Source organism: Falco peregrinus, chromosome 2 (assembly GCF_023634155.1).
Source record: "Falco peregrinus isolate bFalPer1 chromosome 2, bFalPer1.pri, whole genome shotgun sequence".
Lineage (NCBI taxonomy): Eukaryota > Metazoa > Chordata > Aves > Falconiformes > Falconidae > Falco > Falco peregrinus.
In genome coordinates, this window is record NC_073722.1 from 24,350,730 (window position 1) to 24,366,061 (window position 15,332).

The window sequence follows — 15,332 nt, forward strand, 5'->3', positions numbered from 1 at the left end:
TAAATTCTGAATGCCTAATCTCAGCCTTTTTGTAAGATGTGAGTCAAGACAATCTGTGCTTGAAGAATGTACGGTCGGTAAAGCAAAACTCTTCAGGGAGTTTGATCATGTTGTCCCTCAGCAGTATAAGATTTGAGTGGAAGCACAGGAACAACTGGGCTTGTTTGCCACTTCTCGGAACAAGAAGGCATTGTCCGTGGCAGCAGATGTGGCTTGGAGCGCAGCTAGGCTCGTGGCTGTCAGTTGATGGCAATTCCAGCTGGCATTGCTTAGCGCTGTCCCCACATTCCCCTTCTTCATCAGACACCATCCCTTCTTGAGCCGCTTAGTGCGGTAGCTGCCGGGGTGGTTCCAGCGAAGTTTAGGGAAGGTACTGCTTCATCCTGGAGAATAAAAAGGGCATAAGAGAGGCGTCCTGACCTGCTTTTGGAGAGGCTAAAGAAATGCAGCCGTGGTGTTGGGTTTGAACAGTGGCAGCTGCCCTGGCCCATTGCTCTCCTTTATACTGTGGATTTTTTCACAGCTCTCAGCTTTAATGATGTATACTTGAGCCTTGCTACTGCTATTGCCACATGTCTAGGTCTGAGTATTTCTTTAAGTCATCAGCAGCATCCCCGGTAAAACCAGCCTGTCCTCGGGCAGACAGGCCAACCAAAACTGAGCAGCAGTGACGAGACCTCGCCAGCCTGGCTGCCAGCAAGCCTTGGAGCTGTGGGAACCTCACCACGGCGTGCTTCCAAGGCACGTCAGCAAATCCACCTTTGTTCCTATGTTTCACACATGCTCTTTTTTGATTCCCTTTCATAATTTCTCATGTTCTTCGATTGAGGATGTTATTGCAGTAGTAGTTCAGTAGCACTTCTTTGTTTCCCAGCCCTGAGGTGCCTTTCAGTATCTCCTTCTGTCTGGCTTAAGGAATCTCAGTTGCATAGTAGCAGTTGCTCCTCTTCTTGCCTGTTTCTGATTCAGCCATAGGTTACTGAAACAAAATATTCCTCCCGTCAGCTACAGGCCACTGGGCCTGCAGTGCTTTTCAACCTGCAGGAGGTATCAAAGATGGGAAGTGGGAACAACGTGATTTTTTTTTTTTTTTTTTTTTTTTTTGTCTTTCTGTGGTTCTATAAAGTTCTGCTCCTTGCTGTCTTTTTGCCTGGTGGGTGCTGACAAGATGCCTAATTGCAGTGGCAGTACGTTTGAGATGACAAGGAGTTTGTATTGAAGCAACTGGACTTGTCACTATCAGCATCATGTTGAAGCAGGATGATGACTTGCACAGTTGGGACAAGTCCTGAAGGAGACTGCAGTAGCCTCAGAAGAATAGCCTCAGAAAAAGAAGAGGCCCTTGGACTCTTTTGGCTAAGTTGTTGCACTTTAAATTGCAAGAAATGGTTCTTCACAGTTGTATTGACAAGAGGATGAGAACTGTGAATAATCCAGACAGTTAAGTCCAGCTGCCTTGTGGAGACTTAATGCCCACTCAGTGGCAAACCAGCTGAATACAAACCCAAACTGCTGCAAGCCTTAACTTAGGGACTGGATCCACTGAGGATGAAGGTTGCATCTTCCCCTCCTTCACCATGAGAAGATGTTTTAAGGAGAGATATAGGAACTTATCTCAGCTGTCTGTATGTTGGTGAGATGGACATTCCAAACAGTCAAAAAGAGCTTGAGAACACCCCAGTGGGTGGTGAGCATGGCTGTGGGAGGCTGGGTGGTGGAGCACCACAGAGCCGGCAGGAACAGCCATTCCTGTCCAAGGAACATGCTTGGACTTCTAGATGTTTTTGTGACTTCTTTCATCAAACTTAGCTATGTGCTCCCCTGCATTTTAAATAGAAATCTGTCTCCTTTTGTTCTAATTGAAGGTTTTCAGTCTCAAATGTTTATTTGCTTTACTTGTTTGCTAAATGCAAGCATTTTTTGTCAGTATAGCAGATAAAATGTGTACCCTGTGCTTAGACAGGTAATCACAGAATGGTTGGGGTTGGAAGGGACCTCTGGAGATCATCTAGCCCAACGCCCTGCTAAAGCAGGTTCTCCTCTAGAGCAGGTTGCACAGAATCCACGTCCAGGTGGGTTTTGAATGTCTCCAGAGGAGACCCCGCAGCCTCTCTGGGCAGCCTGTCCCAGTGCTCTGTCACACTCACAGTAAGGAAGTTTTTCCTCACATTCAGCTGTGCCCGTTTGTGCCTGTTGCGATGCAGTTTGTGCCCGTTGCACCTTGTCCTGTCGCTGGGAACCACTGAAAAGAGCCTGGCCCCATCCTCCTGACACTCACTCCTAAATGTTTTTAGATGTTGTAGATGTCCTCTGGTCATGTTTCTGCTGCTAGATGCAGTGATTTCTCTCATGAAGCTGGCAAATTTGTTCAAGGGTACATGGTTGTTTATAGCAGCCTTAGAATAAATGTGCCTTACATTTATTCTAGTAAATGGGTGTGAAACTTCTAATAAAAGGGTGAAACTGCTTGCACCAGAGAAGTTTAGCACAAAAATTTGGTGTGAGATTGTAGGTAAAACAGATACAAACAGAAAACTTGCAACTGATGCAACACCATTTTAGTAGCCAAGATTTCTATGACTGTGTATCTCCAGGCCTAAAGCTTAAGCACACTTGATTCGTTGTCGGTATGGGACAGTTTCCCTCTAGTTATGGGACAGTACTGTTGTAAATGAGCTTGTTCCTTGAGGGGCTGGCAAGGCGCTGGTGGCGGCTGGGAAGAGGGGCGCTCTGTGAAAGGATGGGTGTTGGCACGGGCACGTTACACAGGTCAGGGAGCGGGAGGCCTGCGGGCAGGCTGCAGTTTGGAAGACGCAGGTCTGTGTTTGTTTCTTGCAACAAGACGCAAGTATAAACATCGGAATATTTATAATGTGGTAGAGGAAGAATATAGTTTTGGAAGATCCCTGCGCGTTGGGACTTGGAGCAAGCTGTCAGAGGAGCCACGAAAATCAGCTCCTTACAGTCAGTGGTAAAAAACAGTAGTGTTGGCAAAACGGAGAGGGAGAGATGGGAATTGGCTCCGTGTTACATCCAGGTTTGAAAAAAAGAGAAGGAAAGATGCAAGGCTGGATAGACACACACATCGCTGGATTAGGTGTGAGCGGATTCATGGTGATCTTTAGGTGGAAGGACAAATCACAAGTGGGGAATTCTTCCCTGTTTGTAGTAGCCGGACATAGCTGGGGATTTGAGTTGGAACAAGTGACAGCTGTTAACATTCAATAATTCATTAAAATTCAATAATTTGGTTGTTAAGGTGCAAAGCACAATATTAACAGCTGTCTTCAAACTTCTCTTGAAAATACAGAACTTTTGTAGTTATTTGAAGTATTGAGGTGCCCTTAATGTGATATATCGCCTGTTCCCTTGTCATTGTGGCTTCGGCCATAAAATGCTAGTTAATTTTGATTTTTCTCAACAAAAGGCCTGAAGGGAGTGCCTCACATGAAACTGTCACTGCCCCTAAAAATGTCTTCAAAGCTGAGGAGCAAAGAGAGAGACACGGGGTATCTTACTGTATTAAAAATAGCTTTTGTTGCTCAACAGTATGTGTCTTCCTTTTTTTTATAGATCCTAATTATCTCATGGCTAATGAACGCATGAACCTGATGAACATGGCAAAATTGAGCATCAAGGGGTTGATTGAATCGGCGCTTAATCTGGGCAGGACGCTGGACTCTGACTATGCACCTCTTCAGCAGTTCTTCGTTGTGATGGAACATTGCCTTAAACATGGCTTGAAAGGTAACCTGGCTTGAGAGGTGTCCCCCCGCGTTGTTTGTCCTACCGTAGGAGTAAGAAAGAGCAATCTTGTTTTAAAAATCTAGTTTTGTAATCTACATTAGACCAAAAGGAGGCTGAGCAGGGTCACTGCTGTGATCACAGTTGGCTTGACAGGCCACAGGAAGGGAAAAAAAACTCTGCTGGAGGTATAACACTGCAGGTGAAAAGTTCAGTTGTTGCAGGTGCTTGCCATTTTTAAAACAACTTTTTAGATGTCTGGAGTGTAACTAAGTGATAAGTGTTAAAATTAGGTCCTCAGCAAACTCATGACTCCCTTTTTTTCTGCACTTCTTTGTGCTTCAGGGATGCAACAATCCTTTTGCTGGAAGAGGAACCGCAACACGGAGGTCCTTGCTCAATAGTTCTGTCAAAACTGAGGATTTGGGCTTTGTGCAGCTAATGTCCTATAAGCTGCTTTTGCAAATAGCAAGCAGAGCATATATTTAGCTATATAATATAGAGTCACAACTGAAACTCCAAGTACCAGACTCTTTCTTGATATCCTGACCTTGCATGATAGTAGCATAAGATGAAAAGCAGAGGATATTAAACACCCTCCGGCGCCCATACGTGCGTCCTGTGGTGCTGCTTTAGCAGTCGTGTTCAGTGTTACATGTGGAAGAAGCAATTCCTGTGCTGGTTTAGGGTAACATTGTGCAAGGGAGAAGCGTTCCTATTCTTCATCTTCTTTGTTTATCCATTTGGCAGCGTCCCTACTGCTGGTCATAAGTTTGAAGTTAACAGAGTTCTCAGTCTTCTGGCTGCTGCTGTGAAGTAGCAGTAAGAACTATGTAAGAAAATTAATTTCCAGCTTTAGTACCAAGGGATCGCTGGAAAGCTTTTCTGAAGGAGGAAAGGATGCACCGAGAAGCCCCTAGCAGCTATGGAGAAGGAGCAGGTTCAGAGTGGCGTCGTCCTTTTCCTTCTAATGTGATGGTCAGTGAGAGAAAATTACTGTGCACATATCAGATGTAACTTAGGGACAGTGACAGCATCCCAGGAGAAACTTTGTCTTCTGGAAGTGAATCTTAAGTTGCTGGTTATCACTGGATGTTGTTGTTTTGGCATACTGGGGATGTGTGGAATATTTTCTGGCATCTGTCTGGAGCTTCTGTTGCCTTATTTAAATGGCACCAGTAATTGCCACACTCGGGCATAAAAAGTCATCTTTGGTACTTGCCCAGCAGTGGTCCCAGAAGAATCTTTCTGGCAGTTTTTGTCTGCTGTTCATTCACTTCTGACCGTGTTTGAGAATGTGTTTAGTCAGCATGGGCCTAATGGGCTCATTTTGTATCTTTCTCTTTTCTAGCCAAAAAGACTTTTCTTGGGCAAAATAAGTCATTCTGGGGACCTCTAGAACTAGTAGAGAAACTTGTTCCTGAGGCTGCAGAGATTACAGCAAGTGTTAAGGATCTCCCAGGACTGAAGTAAGTACGGTCTTCTACTGCACAAGTACATAATGTGGTTTTTATTGTAAGAAGGATCCTGATGAAGAGAACAAAGAGCAAACAGGAATGCTACCTTCTGCTGATAGAAATGAATCATTACTCTCTTAATCAAGGATCTGCAGAAGGAGAGGATAGGGTATATTCTTTCTGTGTTAAGTGCATGGGGTCTTACAGACAGCAGTACATTTATTACTAGCACTAAATGAGTGGTGATGTGTCTTGGGAATGGGAGCAGCCTTTACTAACTCTATTTCTGAAGTCAGACTGAAGAGGAATGGAATTGGAAGGAAGGTGATTACAGGTTACATAATCTTGAGGCTGACAGAGATAATGTTTCTTTTAAATAAATTTGGGTAAACTTGTAAAGTTTTTGTAAAAGCGAAGCTCAGTCACCAAGTTGGAGAAGATACCAGCCTATGTTAAAGAGGGGAGGGGAAAAAAAACAGTTTAAGCATGTATTTGTTGCTTTTAAAAATGTCACAGTCATTTGAGACATCACATTCAGGTTTGCTTATTCTGTGCTAAAAAGAAACAGGCTTTGAGCCTGGAGAATAGAAAAAAGATGTAAGGAAGCTTTTGTGTGAGCAGCAGGACTAAGGATTAAATCTTTTGCTGAAAGAAGAGATTAATAGATTCAGTAACAGTTTCTTTTGGATTAGTATTTAGCGATATGCATATGGTCAAGTGCTTTTACTGGGGATCTGTGCAGCACTCCTCCTGGAACGGCTTACCGGACCAGTGTGGAGTGCCAACAGTGTTGTGCCAGAGCTCCTGCTACCTTTCCTTGTTGTAAAAGAATATTGAAACGTTAAATAAATTGAAATAAAGAACAGGTTTAGGATAAGTTTCTAAACTTTGCATCCGTACTAACCCTTGGGAAGTGTCATGTCGTGTATTAGTGAGGTCAAGAATGGGGAGCAGCAAAGATGATTTACATGGGCAGTTGCTTGTAGCAGTTAAGGTTAGAAAGTAAAATGCCCCACGTGTCATTTGGTATAAGACAGCTTGACTGACTGCTGGAGATGGAAAGAAATTTCCTTCTAATCAGAATACTGCTTAACATGGGGGATTTACACCTTCCTTTGGGGAGCATCTGAGGCTGGCTCCTGGCCAGCATGCCAGGATAGATGAGCCAGAGCTGTGATGCAGCATATCAGTATTTTTAAAGCTGCACGCTTCACATTGCCAGGAGAAACAGAGAGGGGAAGGACGGTGACTATAACCCATTGCATCCTGTGAGCGTGTTAATGAGCAAAATAGCTGAAGAGAACACTACTGAATTTGTGTTTTCCGCTGTGTTTGTGGATTCTTACCTAACTTAACACCTACCTGAATGAGCAGTGCTTGGGCATCTGTGCTGAGCTGAAGTATACACGTTCTTCTGACTTGCCTTATGCAAAACTGATTTTGAATTAGAAGGTGATATGTTGAAGCAGCTGATCTCTCTGTGTAGCAGTGTCCAGCAGGGGTAAAGTCAGGGAAATATTGTTAGTATAGCAACAAATACATAATTAGTTAGGAGAGAAGCAGTGATTGCTTAGATAAACTTGTCTGTAACTATTTGCACTTAGATACCTTGTATTTTTCCTGTTTATCCAGTGCCAGCTCTGTTTTTGAGACACAGAAACTTCAGACAGAACAGGATTATTAGAGCTGTTTGACAGTGCATTGCAGTATGTCTGTAACGGTTTTGTTTCTGGCCTTTGTAGGACACCTGTGGGTAGAGGAAGAGCTTGGCTTCGCCTGGCTCTAATGCAGAAGAAACTTTCAGAATACATGAAAGCCTTGATTAACAGAAAGGATCTTCTCAGGTGAGTGCTGAGCTCACTCTCAGATTAGGTTAGGTTCACTTCTGCCCTCTTGTAAGATCTTTACAATCTTTTACATCCAAATGGTAAAGTATGCATGTGCTTTTTTTAAGAAATGGTAATATTTGTGAAATGCAGAGCTTCCTCTAAGGGTTTAAAAATGCTTAGCATTCTTTCTTAATTCAGCAGCTGTTATTCCTCACTTTGTCTCAAATATCTATCAGAATAAACATACATTTTGGTTCTGAAGAGATGATTTGGGTGAAATATTTGTACAGAGGGGATACAGCATTCTCTGTCTGCCAAATCTTGACACTGGATTTATTTCTGACCTTGTCACTTCATTACCATCTGACTTGGAACAAGTCATTTCACTTCTCTCTATCTCTGCTTCCCACTCATAAAACAGCAATAATTTTGTAGTTGAATTGAAAGTCCATGGATTTGAACTACTATGTCTGTGTAAAGGAGTAGGATTTAATAAATATGTTGGTGTTTCTTTATTCAAACAAGTAGGTTTTTGTTGGCTGTCCATGTAAATCCATAGCTCACTTGGGGTTAGAAGGGAGAACCTGGTGTTGTCCACTGGAAGATGTGGCAGTGGCTTGTGTTAACAACAGAATGTGGTAGAGTAGTAGGAGTATACTACTTAAAAAACTCTTGATAGTAAGCCCCGGTTTTAAATCTTCAGTGTGTTGTACGGTTACTCAGGAATGGTGCTTGCTTTCCATCACCTTTCGACAGTGAGGGACCAGGTCCTCTGCTTATTGGGTCCTTGCGTCACTTGCAGACTTACTGTGCTGAGAGATCTGTTCAGTCAGAGTGGGAGTATATAGATAGTATGTAGGAGTGCATTTCTATGTGGACTATGTGCCACTCCCTGGGTTTTTGTAAAGGCTGAGGTGGCATTCTGTTGTCATATGAAGTAGCAGAGATCCCATGCTGGATCCATCATAATAGTTGATTTTTCAAGATGCAACACCTGTCTTCTCTTGCCATGCATCCCACAGTGAATTTTATGAGCCTAATGCACTGATGATGGAAGAAGAAGGTGCCATCATTGCTGGCCTCCTAGTAGGTTTGAATGTCATCGATGCGAACTTCTGCATGAAGGGAGAAGACCTGGACTCACAGGTACTTGGGTATTCAGTCAATATTCTTTTTTCTGCTCATTTAAATTGGAAGAACTTTTCATTGGAGAAGACTTCCATCAACTGAGATAAGAGTTTGTTACTATACGTAATAGAAGACTAATACAAGCTTGTTACTGTGGTTGTGGTCTTCAGTTAGCTGGCAGCGCTGACATCAGAGACTCGGGATTTTTGTTTTTTCTTTGCTCTTACACTTTGCTATGGTCTGCATGCAGGTCACTGTGGAGTGAAACACAGTAAATGGAAAAGGAGGCGAAAACAGGGAAGGACCTAGCCAAAATGAGGGGAGAAATGGGCAGAACTCTTAATTCACTCATGCTGTGCGATGAGATCATTATAGCTGTTAAACAAAAGAAAATGAGCCTGTATGCACTTACATCCCAGCTTGTGTAAGCAGGGTATATACAGATATGGTGATGGGGATGTTGTGTCCTTACGTCCCAAGCCTTGCTTGCCAGCTTGCTGCTTATCCTCATATATTTTTGCTTGAGATAGGCCATGTTTTCATTAATTTCAGATAGATTACTGGTATAGTGAATCTTTGCTGTAATACAACACGTTCTAACTGTTCTAACTGAATGACTCTAAACTTTCACAACTGTGGACAGTGTTTAGTCTTAGAAAAAGTGGTTAATGTAAAATGCAAATTCTTCTTCTCTAGGTTGGAGTTATTGATTTCTCAATGTATTTGAAAGATGGGAACAGCACAAAAGGCAGTGAAGGGTAGGTACATGCACAATTGCCCTGCCTCTTATCTCTTAGTAACTTGTATTCAGGTATTCCAGGTTGCCCTGCAAGCTGCTACATTTTTAATTAAAGAGCTATTTAGACTGAATTGCTCTTGTGTGATCAATCATAATATGTAAATAAGATAGTGGAAATATTGGGAGGGGGCAGGGGAAAAGGAGAGTCTCCCAGAAATTCTGTGTTCTTCCTTAACTGGCAATTGAAGATAAAAATATTTTAAAAGTGACCCTCTTCAGAGTTAGGTCTGCCTGTCTTTAAATGTGGTAAGCAGCTTGGTGGCCTTCACCAGTTGTATGGCTAGCAGGACGGTAGTGGATTTTTGGCACCGTAACATCCTTGGGGAAAAACATAATCCAATTGGAAGAGATGATAACTGTAATAATAGACTAAACTACTTGTGCCAGCATGCACAAATGGAGCTGTGCAATGTTCAGAGCAAGTGGTTGAAAAATGCAGCGTGAGCCCAATGACACATGGGTCAGGTGGTGTGGTTTTCTGAGGTTCTTCCAGAGTACTTCCTCCTCCTGAGGAAATCCTGCTTGTTTGAATTCAGGTCTATATGTAATAATTATCTCTCAAGGTCAGGCGTTTTGATTGCATTTATTTTATCTATGATTTAATTTTTAAAACATTCTTTAGTTAAGATTTCCTGCTGGAAGCACATGCAAGACATGCATTTGTTGACAGTTTTCCTTGAATGGATTTTGGTGAGATGGCTGTTGTCCAATATAAATGTAGTGCAGAACCAGGGGGTTTTTATTTGAAATAACTGCTGTACTCTTTGAAATGTTGTCCCTTAATCACTCTATTTTGTGTGTCACAAAACACTTGAATGTCATCCAGGTGAGTGTCGCAGTTGCAGCCTCTGAGAAGTCAGAGGACGGTGGCTGATTCTAAAGGCAGAGGCTGTAACTCTGCTTTGCTATCTTACATATTTGACACAGGCTCATTGAGACCTAGGAACTTGTGCTCTGCTGGACATGCAGGCTACATCGCCACATTTCCTCTTAGATGTTTAGTGGTGTCTCATAGGTCTTTCAATCCAAATGGTTGAGCTGTGTGATACTACTTTTTTCCAGAGATGGTCAGATAACTGCTATTTTGGACCAGAAGAACTATGTAGAAGAACTCAATAGACATTTAAGGTAAGACATGATTTATTTACTCTTTATTATCTAGTATAACAAAATAAAAACCAGGATTTTAAAAAAGAAGGAATTACTGTAGGGTTTTTTCTTTTCAACAGTGCTACAGTAAACAACTTACAGGCCAAGGTGGATGCCTTAGAAAAATCCAACACTAAACTAACCGAGGAGGTAAGTGTCATAAACAATCCTCTGATGTTTTACCTTTTTAATCCCCAATTCCTAAAGGCTAAGGGAGGAGTTATTTTCATATTTCTGGTGTACATAATGATGAGTGTTTAACGATGGAACTGGAATAACTGACCTGCCAAGGAATTACATTGGCTGTTGCTACTAAGCACAAAGTGGGAAGACAGCTGAGTGTTTATGTTAAAAAAAAAAAAAAAAAAAAAAAAGCTGCTGAATACACTTTATCCTTCTGCAGTCTTTGGGTGCTTTCTGATTTTTAGAGAAGTCTTAGAATAAATTGTAAGTGGGTGTGATTTTCAATGCCATACAGCTGATGTAGGTTATGAGATGTCCAGACATGACAAGGGAAATTTTGAGATGTCTGTTTACTTTGACAGGTGCAGAAGCTGACTACAAAGGAAAGAGAGTTAATTGAAAGGTTTCAATAACTTTTTCTCTAGCCTGTCACAATTTGCAAGAAATAAAGGAAAACTTATAGTAATAGATAAAATGTTCAGTCTAAGCATGAAAAAGGGTTGGTACACGAGTCATAGGCGTAACCTGTGTTTTAAAATGGGTCTTGCAGTTCATGAGTAATGTCACAAATGCAGTGAAATCTTTTGGGGTCAGTTCCCTGACAGATGGGTGATAGCAGGTCTCATCCTAATGGTTTTACAGTATCTCTGCCGCATGTCACTTAGCAGAATGATTTTGATTGGGCTGTCTAGGTGCTCTTGCAGGACAAATATGAAACAGACATTCTTTTTTGCTTGTTCAGCCTCATTAAAAGATGTCTGTGGGTGTCTGGTTATTGAACACTTACTGTAATGGATGTATTACAAATGATGTGAAGCTTTAGTGATGGAAATTAGCATATCCACTTTTGCAATTAAGGAGTAAGAAACATTTTTTACAACTGAAATATTTTTTTAGTTTTCAAAAGGTGGTCTGCAGCAGAGGCTGCTTTTCTCAGTGCTGCTATAATAAGTGGCTTTGGATTTATTACCTGCAGAGTATGAGTGGTGTGCCTGTGAGGCGTGATACCCATGAAATTAATTGAGTGTTCACTGAAGTATTTTTTAATTTTTAATAATTTACTTGCTTGTACCTTAGCAAAGTCTGCATGCTGTTCAGAGTAAGAATTTAAGTGGTGCTGGAACACGCTGTGCCAATCAGGGTGATTTGCAGGGTGTAGTTAATGAACTGCGTCACATGTCACATCAATTTGTGTATTTGGCTTGAGCTGTACCAAAGACTCGCACTTTTGTCAGGGTAGTTTCTGGTTGGATTTGTCACTTAATAACATTGCTGATCTCTTGGAATGTCACTGAGCTTTTCTTGTGGGCAAGGCTTACGTAAGTTATGATTTGCAAAGCCAGGGGTTTTCTTAAGTTATTTTGGCCTTTGACCGCACACTCTGTTATTGTAAAGGAATCTGTTAGTCTGCGGTGATGTCTTCGTTGGGGATCCCTCTCAGGCAGATGTCCTGTTTCGTAAGGGTGGTGTGTGCTAGTGTTCCTCTGTTTCCAGCCAGATATTCCTCCTCTGATGAGGTTCTCATTGTGCTTCTCCTGCCCAAATGCTTGAGCTTCTTACATCTTGGATGCTCTACCTAGCAGTGTATGCCAACTACCAAAGCTTTAGCAAACCCATGCCAGTATTTCTTCTCTGGTAATATATTTCAGTTGCTGGAAGTCAACAAAACTTGGCTGTTGTGTGCTCGCATTTTTCTTTTTTGTTATCTTTGGCAAAGGAGAGGAAATGGAGTGAGGATTTCTGTTGAGCTGCACTAACTGTGTAACACTGCATCTAGCAGGTAGAAACCTGAAGAAGTCAATAACTTTATTGGAAGACAGGAATCGGAATAGGTTGGGAAGTCTCTGTTTTAGCCGATACTGGAAATTCATCACGCTTGCACTAATCGATGCTTTTTCAGGTTGTCTTTCCCCATGGTAGAGACAACTTTTTGCTACTCCAAATATTCCCCACCCCCTCCCGCCCCCAATTCTGAGTGTAAAAAAAAAAACCAAATGGTGTAGAAAATATATCTGGGGGGGGGCAAAATGGGTCAAGTATGTTTTTGATATGTTCCTGTTGTTCTGTTTTGCTCATAGCTTGCGGTTGCAAACAACAGGATTATTACACTGCAAGAAGAGATGGAACGTGTTAAAGAAGAAAGTTCTTACATCTTGGAGTCCAGTCGTAAGGTTGGTGTATATATGTGAATGAGTACTGAACCTTTGGGGCAGTCCCAACCCAAATTCAACTGAGAAGTCGGTGTTTGGAAGAGTCTTTATTTCCTGTATCTCACACAAAACCCACAATAGGTAAGACTCCAGGTGGGTTTTCTGCAGAAGGTAACAGATGGACCCTGGCCACAGTAAATCCTGCCCGGCTGTAGCTGATTAAACTGTGAGCACGCACAGAGCCGAGAGGTAACACAGCATGTTTGTGGCTTGCTGAGCAGAGGTGTCAGAAGGGACAGGAGGAAGGATGATTTCCTGAGGGGGTGGCAGAAAAAGGTGGATATAGGAGTTCTGCTGTATTGGCCTGAAATGCTACCCTTTTCAGAAATCAAGGCGCAGGATCTATAATATTTTTTGGTGGATTTGTTGGAAGTGCTAGTAACTATGGCAGAATCTGTTTTGAATTTTAAAACCTGTAAGATTTTTTTCTGAAGTTTTTGTAACCGTACTTAGTATATTGTGAAAGTTCTGTTTAATTCATATCCACTGCACTGCACTGAGCACTTGGAGAGAGAGGGCGGGAGGTAGAGACATTTCCCATGGGAGCTGGACGCTGCGGTAACTGAGCGGAGCTCTGAGTTTTGATAGTTGCAGAACCTGTTTTTGAAGTGTTGGGAGAAGCAAATAATCAGCAAATGTGAGGTTTAGTATATAATGGCAAGTTAACTGGGTGTCTTCATTAACTTAGGTCACTAAAGACAGAACTGCTGATGGACATGCGCTGACTGAAGCACGGAAGCAGTTAAAGGAGGAGACTCAGCTGCGGCTGGTAAGGACTGTGTGAGCTTGCAGCTCGCTGATGAAGTTAGAAAGCTTGGAGCTTCATGTAGTAACTCCATGTCAGACAATCGCTTCTGAAAATGTTTGGCCAGGGTTTTTTTATCGTTCTTGCCTGCCTGCTTCAGTCTGATTCGAGACAGTCTTGTCAGAAGCGATGTTAATTTTGTGGCTCTTGATCAGTGTGAGGTCTGTTTCTTGAAATGAGCCATGGAGCTGCATTTCGAGGTCTGAGATATCCCCCTTGCCAGAGAAAAGGATATTGCTGCTCTCTGAACTGTTGCTGAATATAGTGCATTCAGCTGGTGGGGAGAAAAATGCCTGTGCAGAATGTTTTTAGAAGACGAACTCTGCCAGCTTTTTGCTGGTCCTCTTCATCAGAAAGGTGGGCCTGTCTAGTACTTTCTGACTCCTTGCTGGTGATGCTGTTTACATTGCTTTAATACTGGACTGAAAATGTGCGTTTGTTGTCCTTAACTGTCAGTGATGGGCCAGCTCTGCAACTGTGACGCTGTGGCAGTGCAGCACGTGTCTAGGTAGTGACTGCATTGGCGGGAGCACCAGTTAAGGGTGGTTGTCCTGGGTGGTGAGGAAAGCTGGCTGGCTATGCTGACTGACCCGTATGTTCCAGGATGTGGAGAAAGAGCTGGAGGCGCAGATCGGGATGCGACAGGAGATGGAGCTAGCCATGAAGATGCTAGAGAAAGATGTTTGCGAGAAGCAAGATGCGTTGGTGGCACTCAGACAGCAACTGGATGATCTCAGGGCCCTAAAGCATGAACTCTCTTTCAAGCTGCAGGTAGGGAAGTAATTAAATCAAATATGGTAAATTCTGGATAAAAGCGATAGCTCTTGATATTTTCTTCCCCTGCCTGTTTAAAAGATGCTAGGTGTGTAAGGGGTGCAGGCTATACAGCGTACTTCCGTCTCGCTGCAGCAAGCCGCGGTACTTGAAGAATTGAATGTGGTGGAGTTTTAAAGGAAAATGCAGTTTCTTCTGAAGAAAGACTCGTGATGGTCCAGAAATGTGTGTGTGTGACCAGGGAAAGCAGTTTCTGTGCTTTTATGGTATAAAAACCGAGCCACGGTAGCTTCTGTTCCAGTACAATCTAGTATTTGAAGGTAAATGATGCAATTATGTACATTACTCTATGATGACAAAAGCAGACTTAAGACAAAAAGTCACACAAAATGCTCAGGAGGAAATCCTAAAATAAACTTTCGGACAGGAAAGAATGCTTCTGCTTTCCTTGGGCCAACCATTCTATCAAAACAGCTAAATAGTGTTAGCAGGTACTGCATTAATGTATTATACGGGAAGCTTCATTGATCATGGTATTGCTCTCTCACGGGGTCTAGATGTAGCCTGCACTTGGCAAGACGCTTGCCCTTGCAACATTGACCTGGCATTTGTTTTTTGAACACCTTTCCCTGCCTCTCTGGCTTCTGCCCCTTTCGTTTCACGTGCCACATGATTTATCACAGCTTGTTTTGATTTTACTGCTACTGGCAAAAACCCCCACTATGCTCCTTTTCCCAGAGTTCAGACATGGGAGTGAAACAGAAGAGTGAATTAAACAGCCGTTTGGAAGAAAAAACAAATCAGATGGCTGCCACCATCAAACAGCTTGAACAAAGGTAAAAAATGGAACTTTTACGATTACAAATTTGTGCGTGTATTCTAGTGGTAGTGTCCCAGTGATCCCAAATGGACCAAGTGAGAGTCTGAGTGCTGTGCTTCGCCACTGCTAAATAGAGCTACGTCAGGAGAGCTATGATTTTTGAGATACTATTAGGAAGAATGTTTTGCATGCTCAGGAGGGCTTCCACTAGAAAAGAATATACCACTAAATCAGTAATTCACATAGCAGCTTTATCTAATTCAGCTGCACTTTTATATGTTATCCAGCCATTACAAGTCAATCGCTATCAGTGATAACAGTGGTAAAATTTAGAAATAGGAGCCGAGAACAGTGCTTGACTGTTAATAACAGTATGACTGTGGGGGCGGGAAGGACAAGCGTGCTGCAGAGGCTAGGCTCAGAGGTGCTTGGTT

General features: G+C 42.5%; 1 protein-coding gene across 11 annotated transcripts in view; it reads left to right on the plus strand.

The window, feature by feature from the left end:
* RUFY3 (RUN and FYVE domain containing 3) overlaps positions 1-15,332 on the plus strand; it is a 57,850-nt gene that overhangs the window by 28,185 nt on the left and 14,333 nt on the right. For all 11 annotated transcript variants that reach the window (XR_008746103.1, XR_008746102.1, XM_055797568.1 and 8 more), the window contains 11 exons: positions 3,574-3,747; positions 5,096-5,213; positions 6,944-7,045; positions 8,053-8,176; positions 8,855-8,916; positions 10,020-10,085; positions 10,187-10,256; positions 12,368-12,460; positions 13,188-13,268; positions 13,908-14,075; positions 14,817-14,914. Coding sequence is in view for 9 of the 11 variants with exons in the window: in XM_055797568.1 (XP_055653543.1) it covers positions 3,574-3,747; positions 5,096-5,213; positions 6,944-7,045; positions 8,053-8,176; positions 8,855-8,916; positions 10,020-10,085; positions 10,187-10,256; positions 12,368-12,460; positions 13,188-13,268; positions 13,908-14,075; positions 14,817-14,914 (1,156 nt within the window). In the remaining 2 variants the exon portion in view is untranslated. The remainder of the gene's footprint in view (positions 1-3,573; positions 3,748-5,095; positions 5,214-6,943; positions 7,046-8,052; positions 8,177-8,854; positions 8,917-10,019; positions 10,086-10,186; positions 10,257-12,367; positions 12,461-13,187; positions 13,269-13,907; positions 14,076-14,816; positions 14,915-15,332) is intronic.